This window comes from Diceros bicornis, chromosome 4, assembly GCF_020826845.1.
Source record: "Diceros bicornis minor isolate mBicDic1 chromosome 4, mDicBic1.mat.cur, whole genome shotgun sequence".
NCBI classification, from domain to species: Eukaryota; Metazoa; Chordata; class Mammalia; order Perissodactyla; family Rhinocerotidae; genus Diceros; species Diceros bicornis.
In genome coordinates this window covers 1,663,419-1,681,140 of record NC_080743.1, presented here as the reverse complement: position 1 = coordinate 1,681,140, position 17,722 = coordinate 1,663,419, and the positions used below count along the sequence as shown (strand labels likewise).

At 43.4% G+C, this 17,722-nt stretch overlaps 1 protein-coding gene across 8 annotated transcripts in view; it reads right to left on the bottom strand.

The window, feature by feature from the left end:
- PATJ (PATJ crumbs cell polarity complex component) overlaps positions 1-17,722 on the bottom strand; it is a 307,655-nt gene that overhangs the window by 94,812 nt on the left and 195,121 nt on the right. For all 8 annotated transcript variants that reach the window (XM_058538171.1, XM_058538173.1, XM_058538175.1 and 5 more), the window contains one exon: positions 17,196-17,287. In XM_058538171.1, the coding sequence (XP_058394154.1) occupies positions 17,196-17,287 (92 nt within the window). The remainder of the gene's footprint in view (positions 1-17,195; positions 17,288-17,722) is intronic.

Below are 17,722 nucleotides of genomic sequence, written 5' to 3'. Positions count from 1 at the left end.
ACGGAAGAGCATCCTATTTGGTCTCTCTACTTACACTCGTCATTCTCTCTCCAACCCATTCTTCACTCAGCAGAGTTATTATGGTCTAACATATAAATCAGATTATATTTCTATCCTCTGCTTAAAATCTTCCGATAGCTTCTTATTGCAATTAGGATCAAGTCCAGAATTGTTGGGGAGGCCATAAGGCCTCGAGCAACCTGCCCCAGCCCCCATCTCCGGCCCCTCGTGTTCTCTCTTCTCCTTGCTCACTTTGTTCCTGTTTGGCTCCAGAGGCTTTCTGTCCACCTCTCAGCTGAGCCAAGCTCCATCCACTTCAGGGCCTCTCTCACCTATTCTCTTCTGCTCTGCATGCCTGTCAACCAATCCTTTGTCTGATTCATTCCTGTTTCTTCTTCATAGCTCACCCTAAATGTCATTTCTTGAAACAAGCCTTCCGGAACCTCCACTATATGCTCATAGCATCCTATACAATGATCCTAGTTGTATCTTTATAATTTACCTAACTGATTTGTACAAACATTTGCTTCAAATCTGTCTTCCCCTAGATGGCAAGCACTCCAGGGATGGGACTCATGTCCTTCCTTCTATTACATCCTCCGGGGCAAACACACTGCTGGGCAAAGAGTTTGCACTGAACATAGCTATCCAAAAAAAAAAACCCAGAAGTCGTGATCACTCACTCAATAAGGAGACAGAGGCAGGAGTGTCAGTTCCAGCAGCACCACTAACCAGCTGTGCGATTTGGGGGAAATCACTGTTAAGAGCCTCAGTTTCCTGATCTCTTAAGTACATGGGCCGAACCTAAGAATCCTAAGCTGATGTAAAGTCTTTGTGGAATGAGGCAGAGTACAAAGAGATGAAGTCTAGGTGCCATTTCTTGCTCTAATCTTCTCAGATTCTTGGATTATCTAGCACATGAGCCAAACCAGAGCAAAAGGGAGAAAAACTAAAATCCGCAAGTGACACAGCACATGAAGAATACATCTATTTTTCCTGACAGCATCACAGATGCCTTGAGTCTGCACTATTATGAGAAGAGATGGCCATTGTTTTTCCAGGAGCATAATCCGTCCCTCAGCAGTCTGCTCATGCACAGAAGTGAGCAGCCACCGCTGGGTAAGTAACGGCATTCTCCCGGTGGTAATTCCCTTTCCCATCAGTTTCCCCCATCGAATAACACGACAGAGCTCAGCTCCAGCTGAGAGCTGGACGCCAACAGGACACGTCTGCTCCAGACTCAGAGCTCACGGGGCGGAGCACATTTGGCAGTAATTAAGCAGATGGCTTTCATATCTCTCTCAAAGGTTACCAGCATTAAAAATACGGCTGCACATAAATTCTTACTTAGAAATCATGATTAACTGGACCAAGTTAGTGCAAATCAGCCAAGTTATCCCTTTATAATTGAATGATTTTCCCCAAATTACTATGACTTTAGTGGCCTTTAGTCCATATTCAGTTTTTTAAACCTCATGCGAGAACAGGAAACCTGCAACTACTCTCAGTGGAGAGAAGAAAGCTGCCATAAGTTACAGTCCATAATCCTTTATAATCCACTTACTCGTGAGTGTTCACACACCTCAGCATCACGGAGGCGGAGACCTGACACGGCAGCAAGTTTGCGGAGAAAGAGGCAGGAAGAGGAAGAAAACAAAGGAGGGCAGTTACACTCAAACAAGCAGTTAACCCGAACGACTCCGGGGACCTCCAGCCCCTCATATCCTATGATTCTCATAAGGAACGAAATCTGCTTGCTTTATAATTAACCTTTCCTTTCCAATATAATTAACGTAAGTTTCTTAGGCCCGGGTGCCCCATATAGGACACAGTGAAGAACTGTAATTGTCTGTTGGTGTGTTTACAATTATCTTTCACAGCTGTTGCGAGAGAGATAACAGTTCTGACACGGATGAGAACAGTGTTCCAGGGCTCAGAGCCCTGCGTGCGTCTGTCCGTATCGCTATCCTGCCGTCCTCGATTATGATTTGTGCTGTTCCTTCTCCCTCTCCAAGCACAGGGGCGGGACCTTAGCTCTCCGCACCCAGCCTGCAGCAGAGTACCTGACAGACAGCAGGTGCACCACAAATGTCTGTTCAACAAACGGGAACTTAACAAGCAGGAGAAAGACACGGAAGCAGAACTATCCAAACTACGCCCTGTGCTTTCCAAGTTGCCTCGACGAGTTAATGACCACGTGCTGCCTGTCGTCAGCCAGCTCCGTTTTGACCACGTTAATGGATGTTTCTTGGGGTATCTGCCCAGCTCACAGCGATTCCTGGATGGTAGCAATGTCCATACTGTGTATCACTGACAGCCTGCCCCAGCCTCAGTGGGTGGAGGGGTAGGCGCCTGCCTCAGCTCGGGCCAATCAGATTCTCTCTCCCAGGGACTCAAAGTCGAGAACAGACACGTGGAGGTCAGGGTGGCAGTCGCCAGATACACCAACGGGCATGCTCAGGGCTAACCCGGGGTCAGAACTCCCTCTGCTGACACCTCCAGAGTCACTCGGCCCTTTCTCTTCCGAGTCTTAGCTGCATGGCTCCTTCTTAAGAGTCCACGAGACACCCCCGCATTCTCACATTCTCCTCCTAACTGAAGCTGCTCCAGTTCACTTTAACTGGTTGAAACTCAACAAGAGAGCTCTGATTTTGTTTTAAATATATACATTAGTTTATCTAACAAATAATGTATACTATGGATACAAAGACAAAGAAAACATGATTCTTCCCTTTGATATTAGCCGTTAGTGAGGAAGTCAGCCAAGTCAACAGACAGCCACCATACTGGCATTACCACCCAGGGCCTGTCAGTTTACTTCTGCTCCAAAAGGATGCTAGGAACACGCCTGAACTCAGTTTCTTGTTTGTAGAATACATTTATATTTATGACAAACACACATTCTGGATCCTGATTTCATTTTTTTTTTTTATTATTAAAGGTTTTTTTTTTTTACTAATTTATTTATTTTTCCCCCAAAGCCCCAGTAGATAGTTGTATGTCATAGTTGCACATCCTTCTAGTTGCTGTATGTGGGAAGCGGCCTCAGCATGGCTGGAGAGGCAGTGTGTCGGTACGCGCCCGGGATCCGAACCTGGGCCGCCAGCAGCGGAGCGAGCGCACTTAACCGCTAAGCCACGGGGCCGGCCCCGGATCCTGATTTCAATTCTATTTTGTTATAAAAATATACTCATGTTGGCAAAAATTATGCAACTTGTGTTAGGCAGAATTTTAAGAAGGCTCCCAAGATTCCTGACGCCTGGTTTACAGAAGGGAACAGGATGAGCTTCACTTCCATGACTAGCATTATCCGGCACAGCTGACTTTAAGATAAAGGGGGATTATCAGGTTGGGTGTGACCTAACCACGCGGGCCCTTTGCGTCTGGAGATTCTGCTTCTCAGAGCCTGTGTCCTGATCTACAAATTAGGAGGTTGGTTTACATGAATCCTAAGGAATGCCTGGAGGTCAGAGATCAGAAGCACCATTGCTGGCTTGAAGATGGAGGGGGCCGTGTGGCACTGAAGGTGAAGGGCCTCTGCAGCTGCGAGCAGGCCCCATCTGAGATCCAGCAAGGACACAGGCGTCAACGAGAATGAGTCTGCAAGTCGAACGTTCCCCACGGCTCCAGCAGAGAACTCGGCCTGGCCAGCACTCGATTTCTGCCCTGTGTGCCCTGAGCAGAGCCCAGCCAAGCCCAGCAGACCTCTGACCTACACAACTGGGAGCTGACCAATGGGTGTGGATTTGAGCCATTGAATCTGTGGCACTTTGTTACACAGCAAGAGAAAACTAAAATACAGCAAAACTCGTGTGTGTGGAAGACATGGTCACCAGAAACACATTTGAGTTCCTACAGTACCACTGCTCTGAATGCTTCTCACAGGTTAACTCGTTTGACCTTCGGAACAACTCTATGTGGCAGTTACAACCATTGTCTTCAGCTTACACAGAGGCTAAGCCACCTGACCAAACTCACAAACCTCATAAGTAGCAGAGGTGAGATTCAAACCCGCCAGTTTGGTTTCAAAACCTACTCTTTTAACTACTACACCACAGTGTGCCCGTCCCAGAGTCACATAAGTCTTCCTCTCTCTGATACCCAGCCGAATATGCCCAGACCTACCTTGGGGAAAAGTTCTCCGAGGTCACGAATTACTCTTAAAGCTATTTGTAATTTTCCTTAGGGTAAGATGCAGGCACTGTAACTCTACCCACTTCTCATGCATAGGTTCTGAGTGTCATATCAACATCACCCATCCCTTAGACATACAATGACTGTAAAATGCTTTAATACATCCACTGTGCTTGGTAGTGCAGGCAGAGTGGTGACAACGCAGTGGAGTGTCAGTCCCTCCGGACCCGTCTGGGATGGTCATGGGATGTCCCTAAATGCTCTGGCCTGTGCTTTTCCTCCCCTGTCAAGTTGGGCCAGCACTTGATGATCTACGTTTCCTTTTCCTGCCCTGATCATCACAGGAACACACATTGAGATGGAATCATGTTCCCTGGGTACCTGAGGGACCATGGTGAGAGAGGCCCCTCGCTGAGCCCTGATGGCCACGTAACAGGAGAAAAAAAGAAACTTTTGCTGTTGTAAGCCCCTGAGATTTGGGGCTGTTAGTTACCGAAGCACAACCGAGTCTATCTTGACTCAAACATGCTCTGAACAAGTTTATTCCATAATACATATGTTCTTTAAAGTCACGCTTATGCCTTACTCAGAATAGCTAAAAACTGGAAACAACCCAAATGTCCACCTACAGGGAGCAGACCAACAAACTGTGGCATATTCACAGATTGGAATATTACTCAGTAATTAAAGGAACAAACTATTAATACATATAACAACATGGATAAATATTAAAAAATATGTAAAATGAAAAAACCCAGACCACACAAGCATAAATACTGTTTGATTCTACTTACATGAAGTTCAAGAACAGTTAAAACTAATCACTGGTGACAGAAATCAGGAAGTGTTGGCTCTGGGGGAAGGAGGCACTGACTGGAGAGCAGACCCGCAAACCTGGGGAGAAGGAATGTTCTGTATTTTTGTTTTGAGTGATGGTTACACAGGAATATGTTTTGTATTATCAAATCCAACAAACCTAACACTTAAAATCTGAGTGTAAATTACACCACAGTTAAAAAGTAAATTCATGATTATATGTAGTGTAAGACAACTAGGCTATTCTGGAAAGAAATCTAGACCAAGGCAGACCTAGGCAAAGGTACCGAATCTATCACTGATAAGATACTAAACATTTTTTTTGTGTGTGTGAGGAAGATCAGCCCTGAGCTAACATCCAATGTCAATTCTCCTCTTTGTTTGCTGAGGAAGATCAGCCCTGAGCTAACGTCTGTTGTCAATCCTCCTCTATTTTTGCTGAGGAAGATTGGCCCTGGGCTAACATCTGTGCCCATCTTCCTCTACTTTATATGGGACACCACCACAGCACGGCTTGACAAGCAGTCTGTCAGTGCACGCCCGGGATCCGAACCTGTGAACCCCAGGCCACTGAAGTGGAGTGCGCACACTTAACCACTATGCCACCGGGCTGGCTCCTAAACAATTTTTTTAAATCGTGATTTTTTAATCTACAAAATTGGGATATCTTTTAATAGAATTGTTGTGAGATGATGTAAATGTCAAAGCACAATAACAATAATTAACATTTAGTGTTTTATGGTTTGATGATATTCAGTCTCAGATGCTTAAATTTCCATGGGCTAACTCCTCAGTTACTTTTAATTCATTTATCCATCAACCCTTAGATCCAAGGAAATCACCAAGTCTAATGGTTTCATTCTAAAGACTTTATCCTTTCTTCTCGTCCCATGGTCTCCATCCTCGTTCATGCTTTTCACATTGTCTGTGCTATGACCAAGTGTTCCTACTGGTTTCCCTGTTTTGCTTTTTGTGTGTCTCAATCAATCCAAATCACTCCCCTCTCAACTGTGACAACCACTCCCTGGAACCACACCTGTTACCCCGTCACAGAGCTCCCTCTGTTGAAGCCTGTTTTGCCCATCATATAATTAACTGTGTGTATGCCTTACAAGTTTTTGGAGAACTTCTTACTTAATCCTGTGGTCTTATATAGCATCTGACATACTGAAGGTACTTAATAAATGCTTGAATTAAATTTGTTCATGCAGCTGGGACTCAATTCCTTCCCATGTAAGTCTACCCAGGTAGCATTAACCAGCTTTTGCTGTACTCACTTCTTTAATAGTAAACTCGCTCTCTTCTGAGTTTCTAAACTATGTACATGGCTTTTCTCAGCAACTTCTATTCTTCTAAGAATAGGTCACTGCATTCTTGGAAGCCCATACATGTCATATACAGGGATTTTGTTGATAAAACCCTACATGTTTATTCTTTATCCATCAAAGTTATAACCATAATTCAAATTGTAATAAGAGATTTCATTAACATGTTATTTGAAGCACCAATCCAACAACTATTGACTAACTCCTTAGGATAAATATGGGATACTTTCTCCAATATAAACTCGAAAAGAACACTACAAATTGTGGTCAAAATAAAGATTAGTGGGCTATGAGGAGAACATACTTACCCTTCAGGAAAGCACAATGAGCCCATGACAACAATTTCTTTTTTTTTTTAATATTATTTATTTTTTCCCCCAAAGCCCCAGTAGATAGTTGTATGTCATAGCTGCACTTCCTTCTAGTTGCTGTATGTGGGACGCGGCCTCAGCATGGCTGGAGAAGCAGTGTGTCGGTGCGCGCCCGGGATCCGAACCCGGGCCGCCAGCAGGAGAGCACGCGCACTTAACCACTAAGCCATGGGGCCAGCCCAACAATTTCTGAATGAGGAGAAAAAAAGCCATATCTGATGTAATGTGTGGAATGTGTGTGTGTTTGTAGAATGCCTTAACTTCATTTCAGTCTGAGATACCTCCAAGTAGCATTTCTACTTCTTTTTAAAGCGAAAGTGTGTTCCATCTAAAATTCATATGGAATCACAAAGGATCTTGACTAGCCAAGCAATCCTGAAAAAGAAGAAGGTTGGAGGTCTCACCCTTCCCGATTTCAAAACTTACTACAAAGCTACAGTAATCAAAACAGCGTGGTACTGGCATAAAGACAGACATATAAACCAATGGAATAAAATAGAGAGCTCTGAAATAAAGTGTCACATACATGGTGAAATGATTTTCAACAAGAGTGCCAAGACCATTCAATGGGGGAAAAGATGATCTTTTCAACAAATGGTGCTGGGAAAACTGGATATCCACATGTAAAAGAATGAAGTTGGATCCTTCTCTTACACTATATACAAAAATTAACACTAGGGGCCAGCCCGGTAGCATAGTGGTTAAGTTCACACACTCCACTTTGGCAGCCCGGGGTTCACAGGTTTGTATCCTGGGCATGGACCTACACACTACTTATCAAGCCATGCTGTGGTGGCATCCCACATATAAAGTAGAGGAAGATTAGCCCAGGGCCAATCTTCCTCAGCAAAAAGAGGAGGATTGGCAACGGATGTTAGCTCCGAGCTAATTTTCCTCACCAAAAAAATAAAAATAAAAAACTCTAAATGGATCAAAAACCTAAACATAAAACTAAAACTATAAACTCTTAGAAGAAAACATAGAGAAAAAGCTTTGTGACATTGTATTTGGCAATGACTTCTTGGATACAACATCAAAAGCACAACAACAACAAAAATGGATAAATGGGACTACATCAAAACAAAAAACTTCTGTGCATCAAAAGACACAATCAACAAAGTAAAAAGACAACCTATGGTCTGGGAGAAAATATTTGCAAATCATATATCTGATAAGGGTTTAATATCCAGACTATACAAAGAATTCCTACAACTCATTAACAACAAAACAACCAACCTGATTTAAAAATAGGCAAAGGATTTGAAATTTCTCCAAAGAAGATATACAAATGGCCAATAAACATATGAAAAGACGCTTAACATCACTAATCATCAGAGAAATGCAAATCAAAATCCACCTCACACCCAATAGGATGGCTACTATCCAAAAAACAGAAAATAACAAATGTTGGTGAGGTTGTGAAGAAATTGGAACCCTTGTCCACTGTTGGTAGGAAGGCAATATGGTACAGCTGGAAAATAATATGACGGTCCCTCAAAAAATTAAAAATAGAACTACCATACGATTCAGCAATTTCATTTCTGGGTATATAGCCAAAAGAATTGAGAGTAGAGTCTCAAAAAGACATCTGTACACTCATGTTCACAGCAGCATTATTCACAATAGTCAAAAGGTTGAAGCAACCCAAATGTCCCTTGACAGATGAATGAATAAATAAATGTGGTCCACTCATACACCAGAATATTATTCAGCCTTAAAACGGAAGGAAATTCTGACACCTACTTACAACCTTGAAAATATCATGGTAAGTGAAACAACCCAGTAACAAGAGGACAAATGCTGTGTGATTCCACTTTCATGACGTATCTAGTACAGCTAAATTCAGAGATAGAAAGTAGAATGGTGGTTGCTAGGGGCTGGTGGGGAGGGAGAATGAGGAGTTATTTTTTAACAGGTACAGATAGAGTCTCAGTTTTGCAAGGTGTAATGAGTTCTGGAGACAGACTATGGTGGTGGTTATAAAACAATGTGAATACACTTAATGCCACTGAACTGAATACTTAAAAATGGTTGAGATAGTAGATTTTATGTTATGCATATTTCACCACGATTTAAAAAAACTAACTAAGCAAGACAAGAAAAAGTACAAGTGTGATGAGATTATATCTGAACTATTTAGTTATCACTTAAAATCATTGTCTTCAGGACTGCTCTGGTCCTGCCACGTGGAAATTCACTAAGCCCATAGGATTTTATTTTATGCCAACAAAATAGCATTATGTCAAAAGCAGAAGTTGTGTGTCTGAATTCAGCCTGGAATCCCAAGTAGGCTGACTTAATTTTTTTGCAACCTGCTCTAAAATGATCACAACTACAATCGAGTGCCCAGCACATTGCTAGGTACACACACAAGGTGAGTACACAGGGAGCACACGAACACAGCTACGCAGGCCTAGAGACTATGTTCTGATGGCACCAAACAGAGTGATGTGAGACACCTGAGGACAAACACACCAACTTAACGTTTGCTACATTAACTGGAATCAGACATTGAATTAACATTCAGCCAGGAAAGCTCCATGTGAATGAACCAGAAGTAACACACAAAACAAAGCAAATCTCAGTGGGAAGAAGAGATTCCAGTAGATATTTCTAACTATCTGAACAGACTGAATAGTTTCCCATTTCCAACTGGAAGAAAACACCAAAATAGCTGACTATGCTGAATCTGAAGTGAACGTCCAGGGACGGTGGAATTGTGAACTTTATTCACTCGGCCTTCCAAACAATGTCACCACTAATGAGGACCATTGGAGTCACACAACACCCAGATGGTCAAAGATGGCCCAAGTACAAAGATGGCCCAGGCACAAAGATGGTCCAGGCCAGTTCTGAAGGATTGCTGCCAGCTGCGGAGAGGAAAAGGTGGCTCCTAAAATATCTGGCAGTGCAGGCCGGTGGGGGCGTGATACAGGGAGCTCAGGACTGGATGGGACGGATGACTTAGCCTAATAAGTTTCTCACAGAGGTTCTTTCTAAAAGATAGTGTGGTAGACACTCTCAGCCATGCCCGTCTTCATCCTGGCTGGCAAAGCCCAAATGTTGTCCAGATATCCAGCCCTCACCATAAGGCTATGTGCTGGCAAAGGTGACCCCACCCCTCAGGCATCAATCCGGGATAAATCCTGCCTGATTCCTCTGAGATAGTCACGGTAAGCTCGTTTCAAGAGCCAGTGATGGTTTGGCAATGGTACGTGTCACACTGCAGGGCTCAGAAGAGGCTTGCTCAGGGTCTGAAGGGTAACAACTTCCCAGAATCAAGGCTAAAAGCCTACATGTGACAAGAAAATGTGCAGAAGACACCAAATACCTCACTCTGGTTGCTCGTCATTTGTTCGGATTGCTCACTTTTATCACCCTTCCCATCCATTAGGATTCTCTGGCAGACAGCAACAGAAATGAATTCCAGCCAACCTAAGCAAGAGGGAATTTATTCAAGGGATACTGGGATCTCACAAAACACCGGCAGGCTACACGATCAGACTGGGGACAGAAGGAACTAAGAGACCTCCACAGAACAGAGAGGCAGGAAGCAGAATGATGCCATATAAGGAACCTCTTATCAGGGCCCGAGGGCTCCCTGAATAAACACCATTCATAGGAATCACTTGCCTTACTTGCCTCCTGTTCTAAGCCGAATGGATCATATTGCCTGAGCTTAGGTCACCTGACCACCACTGGCCACACTTCGCCAGTGAGAGAAAGATCTGGATCCTCCAGCTTCTACAGAGAGAGAGGAGCATCTAGGTTTACTGTTTCTACTGCTCCACCATACTACATACAGCATGTGTGTGCGTGTGTGTGAGTGCCTATGTGTGAGTGCCTGTGTGTGAGTGCCTGTGTGTGTGTGAGTGCCTGTGTGTATGTGCCTGTGTGTGTGTGTGTGTGCGTGCCTGTGTGTGTGTGCCTGTGTGTGTGCCTGTGTGTGTGTGTGTGTGTGTGTGTGAGTGCCTGTGTGTGCGTGTGTGTTTTGGGAAGGGAGTCTCCTTATGGAAATGGGCATTCTACAGGGAAAAGAGTGTAAATATTGACCGGCAAAAAAAAAAAAGAAAGAAAGGAAGAGAGGAAAAGAGGGGAGGGAGGGGGGAAGGAAGAGAAATGCCCACGCCATCCCTGTGACCATCACAATCAGGCATTTCTGAGGGCCAAAAGAAGTAAACAAATGCCACCATAATTCCCACCAGCTGGTACTACGTCACGGAAAGGGAACAGCAAAGAAAAAACTACCAATTCTATCCATGAAATAACAAAGTTGGTTTTCAAAGACACTGTACAAGTCATAACAAGAAAGAGGGGCTCGTCTTTTGGTAGCAACATGTTACCTAATTCACTGAATTCACCGAATTCATGAATGGCCCTGCAAAATTTTTGGTCGCTTCAGATTGATTAACTACAGCCAACCTCAAAAAAGTAAAATTTATGGCTATTGTGGATATTCAAAAGAATATGCCATAGGCTTTCAAGACGATTCCAGAAATTTATGACCCAATGGGATCATAACTGGATTAAATGTATGGCTTCTAAAGGTTCCCATAATAAGTCAAAGGGAACAATGCTTCTTATTTGGATACATAAATTCCAGTGTCTTTGAGAAAAGATCAAAACACTCCAAATCTACCGTGTCCTTGAACTAAAAGGCTTATAAACTCTACTTACAAATATAAAATTAATAAATAATTAGAATTACTATTTAAAATGGATAGTACAGGAAGAAGTACTGAAGAAATGAAGCAAGAGTCAGTGTCTCAGAGGCCCTGAGAGACTCCAATGGGTCTACCATACAGGCCAGCTGGACAGAGAGACAGAAGCGCCGGAATTGCAGGGGACTCTCTACTCCTTCCTCCCCGCAGCTCCCAACAGAGCTCAGTGCTCACGACAGGCCTCTCCCCCAGAACTTCCTGTCACACATCTGTGGGTGATATTTTACTGTGCACTTGAAAAGGGCATTGCATTCTTCACTGGTCCATGAGAGCCAGAAAGACACTTCTTACAGAATTCAGAACAAACAATGCACACAGCTGTACTCACCCCATGGTAACTTCCTAAAGAAGGGCTGCTTTTCTCCCACAAGGAAAGGTCCTGGGACACTGGGCATAACACCCATTCCAGAAACCTTTGGGCCTCTGTACATCCTGACTTTGCTTACTTATCCTTCAGGTCTGAGCTTAAGCACCTTTCTTGGTGACACCTTCCCGGAGCTCCAAAGAGTAGGTTAGGTGTGTCTCCTATGTGTTCCTACAGCACATCCTATAGTGATCACAGCACCTCTGTCCTGGATAAGGCCCCAGACTGCTCACTCTCTGCCTTGTCCTCTAAGGCAGGGACTGTATTCTCAGCATCACTGATCCACAGCACCAGCACAAGGAGGCATTCAGCAAATACTTATTGGACAAATGCGTGAATATTTCTTTATGAAAGTAAAACTCATGCTTGTTCCTCAATCATTTTTCCCTCCTATTTATCAAAGCTCAATATAAAGAATCAAGAGCACAGTAAGGATTTTAAAGACAGGCATTCCATTTGCTTCTCTAGATGAGCTCCTCCCAGAGACGACCCTGGCACTCACACGGATTTCAAGTCAATATCATCTTTCAGGCATATGGCCAGAGGATAATGGGCCACACCGTATTTTTAACTACAGAAACAAGACGTATGTTTAATCGATACAGTAGGGGGATCCCATGGCGAGTCCACTCTCACCTGGCAGGGCTGGACAGCCGGCACTAAATCCTTCCCAGGGTTTCAGTTTCGTTCGGCCCCCCTTAGCCCCAAGAGATTTTACACAGTATGAGTGTTCCACACGTCGTTAAGTAATGGAGAGAGAGTTGTTACACGTGACATTTAATTTTCCACAGTGGGGGAGGTACGACAAGAGCTGCAGGCAAGATCATTCATCTCCTTGGATCCCTGCACAGCCGAACATAGCAATTCATTCTCCACCCTGTTAACACAGCTTTCCTTCTGTTCATAAACTGGGGTGCTGGTGTAGAGGGGGTGATGGCGAACACGAGAAAGCACAGGACTGAACCTGTGGTATGTGGTCAGAACCCAGATCGTCATATACATCTGGATGATCCAGAGTAGAATAGTTTAGTTTATCCAAGTCCGTATGTGCCATAGGGCACAATTACACAATTACAGGATTGTCCAAAATCTAATGAGGTGGGAAAAAACGAGGAAGAGTGACTATGTAAGTCACGTACACATAGCGGCAACTTGCTAATTTTCACCAATGACTCACAGACCCCTTGTGACTTATGGATCAATTAGTCTATGAATAAATACAAGTGTTAAACGAATATGACAAGCACACGATCACACACAAGCGTACATCACTGCAAGAGGCCCTGTTAATTCAGACGTCGCCAGTGGCATATTTTAACAGCTTTCAGAGATTACTTCCCTGCTCATCACACTCCCAGACCTGCGGCCAGTCCCCATTTTTATCTCAATTGTCAATAAATTTGAAAAAGAGCTGCCAAGGTATAAAAGCCAAAAATTTCTGTACAATGGAACTGCACGGAGAAGCAATAATTTCAACTAAGGAGGAAATATTGCCAAATAGAAGCACTAACTGCAAAGAGATACAATTTATAAAAATCAGTTTTTAAAGTAACATTATATAATACACACAAGTTATGCAGTTTTAAAGAAAAGTATAATTGCATCTGTTGTGCTGAGGTGATTTAAGAGTTAACTTCCTGAAACTTGATACCAAATCAATATTTAATTGCTTCGGGATTTGGTTCCAAAATAGGAGGATTAGGGTTCTCCTAACAAAGGTCTGAAAGAGGTAATATAAAAGCAGAGGCTGAAAGATGCACCTGAATGAGTGATGAACCAGACAAGCAGCGAGAGAGAGAGGAGGGCGTGCTGCACGGCTCCTGCACAGGCACACACCTGAAGAGGACGCCACTCCGCCACCGCACCTGGGCATGCACAGCGCTGGCGAGCAGTTACATATTCTTTTTTGGTTTTCTTAAGTGCTTTAAATTCTGACACTTATCTCAGTTAACTCTATTATACTACATTTTATTGACGTGGGATTAACTCATGGTAATTAGATTTCTCTTTATACATCTCTCAATTAAGCAGTGTTCTACTCCTTGTTAGAATATCAGGTCACCATGAAGAAAGCAGCAGCAGCAGCTGCTGACAGAACTAAGAGGTGTTTCAGGCTGTGCCCACGTCTCTTATTCTAACATTTACCAGAAATGGTTTTATACACTGTCTGTAGCGCTCTCTCCCAGGTTTTAATCATTATGATGTTAATTAAAGCATTCTTAAACTGCAAATGTGCTTCACTTAAAAAGTATTCAAGATTCTTCAATTAGACAAAGTATATACGAGCAGTTCTTCTTTTTCCTCTTCTTTCCTTCTCCCCGACTTCTTTCTTTTTCCTTTACCTCTTTCCTCCATCCACCTTTCAACCTTTTTCTTTTTTTTTCTTGTGAGGAAGATCAGCCCTGAGCTAACATCCGTGCTAATCCTCCTCTTTTTGCTGAGGAAGACCGGCTCTGAGCTAACATCTATTGCCAATCCTCCTCTTCTTTTCCCCTAAAGCCCCAGTAGATAGTTGTATGTCATAGTTGCACATCCTTCTAGTTGCTGTGTGTGGGACGCGGCCTCAGCATGGCCGGAGAAGCGGTGCATCGGTGCACGCCCGGGATCCGAACCCCGGGCCACCAGTAGCGGAGCATGCGCACTTAACCGCTAAGCCACGGGGCTGGCCCTCAACCTTTTTCTGCCATCAACAATCATCTTCATCGTCCTCTTCATCATCTTCATCATCATCTTCATCATCATCTTCTTCATCATCTTCATCCTCCTCCTCCTCATCTTCATTATCAATATCACTGTCATCTTCATCATTATCATCTTCATCAGATGATGATGAAGGTGATCATCATTCATCAGGCAGGGTGAACCCAGAGTTCCTTCTTTTAATCACTAAATCTTATAGTGCAGTCATTCTTTAGAAAGAATTCATCATTTAGGCAAGAGTTCTCAGTCAGATGAACAGTTCCTTCCCTTACAGAAAATGAAGCATTAATTAATAAATAAAATGTTGGCACACAGATCACCAGATATATATGTACTGACTCAAACAAAAGGTGTCAGCATCTCTCTTGATTCGAGTTAAGCTTGTTTTCCTTCTCACAGTCTAGAAGTGGGTACGACAGTAGATTGTTCAGAATCTTCTAGAAAAGAAGACATAGAAAATCTTCCTAACTTAGACTATTTGGGAAAGTAGTGGGGAAAGGGACTAAAGTATGAGGAATTTTGTAAAATAATGAGTTATATACTATGTGTACTTTTAAATCCACCAAATAAGTCAAACTAACTTACTGTGATCATTGCCTCTGGAGAACAAATAATCTAGAATCACATAGTAGGAGCTGAAGGGAATTTATTCAATAAATCTTTCTGAATGCCCACTACGTGCCAGGCATTATAATTTAGCGACCATGCAGAAAGGTGCATAATTAGATGACATATTTTGAATGTACATTGATATTTCTTTTTTTTTTTTTAAGACCTGATTCTTTTTTTTTTTTTTTTAAGATTTTATTTATTCACTTTTTCCCCCCAAAGCCCCAGTAGATAGTTGCATGTCATAGGTTCACATCCTTCTAGTTGCTGTATGTGGGACTCGGCCTCGGGTTGGACGGAGAAGTGGTGCCTCAGGGCGCGCCCGGGATCCGAACCCAGGCCGCCAGCATCAGAGCGCGCGCACTTAACCGCCAAGCCACGGAGCCGGCCCATACATTGATATTTCTAAATTGCTTAAAATCGTGTCCAGTGAATCAGTGTTCAGCAGCACCCTCATCTTGCTCACACCGTTAATTCACCGAACAACTCCTTTCCTTGATTCTGATCCCTTCTGAACAATCAAAATTGAAACCATCAGACACAAAATTAATGGGGCGTTATTACACTCTACTCAGCTTTCTCTTCTGTATTCTAAATAATATCAAATCACTGAACCTCTCTTCATTGAAGGAGGGTCCTATTTCCCAACTACTTCATTGCATTCAACGGTTTCTTTTGGATCCTACTCCATGTTCTTTTCACTCTCTTTAAATGGGGCGGCACAGTAGGGGGGTGATGGCCCCACGAATGCTGAAGAGGGAGCAGGAATGGTGACGTCGGTGCCCGTGGCCGCAGCCACCCTGTGCTGAGCACGCGGTGCAGACGCTGTTCAGTGCTCTGTGCGTTTTCTCACGTGATCCTCACACAACTTGACACACAGTTTCAAGCCACATGCACTTCTTGTGTGGACTTCTCTCGAGGGGCAACATCCTGAACTCTCTCGTGGCTGACCCTTCCTCAAGTCTGTTCCTGTTTTCATCATCTGACTGGAATGTTGTGACCTCTGGCCGCAGGAAGGGCAGAGAAACCCAGAAAGGAGGTCGGTGTCTGGTCGAGGTTTCAGGGGAGTAAGCTGGAGTGGGCTGTCTCAGCACAAAGACACATGAGCAGGGAAGGCTTCCCTCTCTGGAAGCAAGAGCGAAAAACTGGAAAGCCAGAAAGTGCTCCTGAGTGGACAGAAAAGGCACCAGCGTGGGATTTCTTCAGGAGCAGGAGTATTTCATCACCTGCTAGTGCCCATATCTGGGAATAAAACTGCCCCTGAATCCCACGGCCCCCTGCGAACGCACAGCCTTGCTGACAGGTAAGTAAGGAGAAGGAGAAAATAACAACAACCATCACCATCACTAAACCCCAGCTGACACCCTATCAGCCATCACTCTGCGAGACACTGTGCTGAGCACTTCAAATTCTGAAATAGCACAACAAGTGAGGTACGTGCTTTATTCTCCCCATTTCACAGATGATAACGGAGGTTCAGAGGGAAAAGACACAGAGCAACAGTGGACACACTGTTAGCTACATCACCTAAAATAATTCCCATTCACCTGTCATTGCCATTCATTAACAGAAAATCAAGCCTCACTCCATGGCTGACGTGGCGACGATGGCCAACACCAATGAGGATCCCAGTTCTGATTCACTCATGGAAGAGGCTCCGTCAGCCAGCAGGCGAGGGGCGGGTGAATGTGGGGCCCCAAACCCACCACAGGCTCTAGACAGCAGGCCTCCATCTCCCCCCTCTGGATTTCTCACCAGCACTGTTAACACGAAGCTCCTAACCTTTCCCCGAGTTCTGCCTTCCTGCCTGCTCTTTGGTGAGGACGTTAATGAGTCAGCAAATGGACCGAATGATGGCCACAGGAGGAGACACGGACGGTTCCATTCTATTCACAGACAGGATAATCAGATCAAGAAGGAAAGAGTTTTTTTAAACTGAAATATAAATGCCAGCCTCAACTACTAATTCTATCAACAAGAAAACTTCATAATCAAACAATCTATACTTTTCTTAGTGACAGTTACAAATGGAAAATGTATTTTTAGAATACAGTAATCTGGTTAGACAGATAAAATACAAGAGATAAAATACAAAATATAATAACATCTCCAGAAGAGATCTCAGATTTTAGAAAACCAGACATCTCCATCTCACCTGATGAAAACCAGCTTGACCTTCGACGGGGCAGTCTTAATAATGGCAGATGCATTTTGGTGACTTCTTCCATACAGGATCTGATTGTTTATCTGATTGGGAAAAAATAAAATGCACTTGTAAAATGCAAAATATATATCTATACACGTAAACAAGTATATATGTATATCTTTGGAATTAAACAATGAAGTCCATTCATTTTCAAGTGGATACATGTAGGACACTAATGCTAAAAATCTTAATATTCTTTGTATTATGGATTCAAACACTAAACAGCTATTAAAATCTCTTAAGTTCAGTTTTGAGTGTAGTTAATAAAGAACAGACAGTCCTTAACCCTTTTCTAAACTTCAAGAGAGCAGTGATTAAGCTGGATGCAAAAACTTTATGATAGATTTTCATTTCATACAACTTTTCCAGATTCCTACACAATGTAGAAAACAGACACACTGTGGTACTTGCCAGAGCTCTGGAGGGCCCATTAGACACGACTCTGTAAACATGTCAGGGTTCGGGGCCGGCCCCGT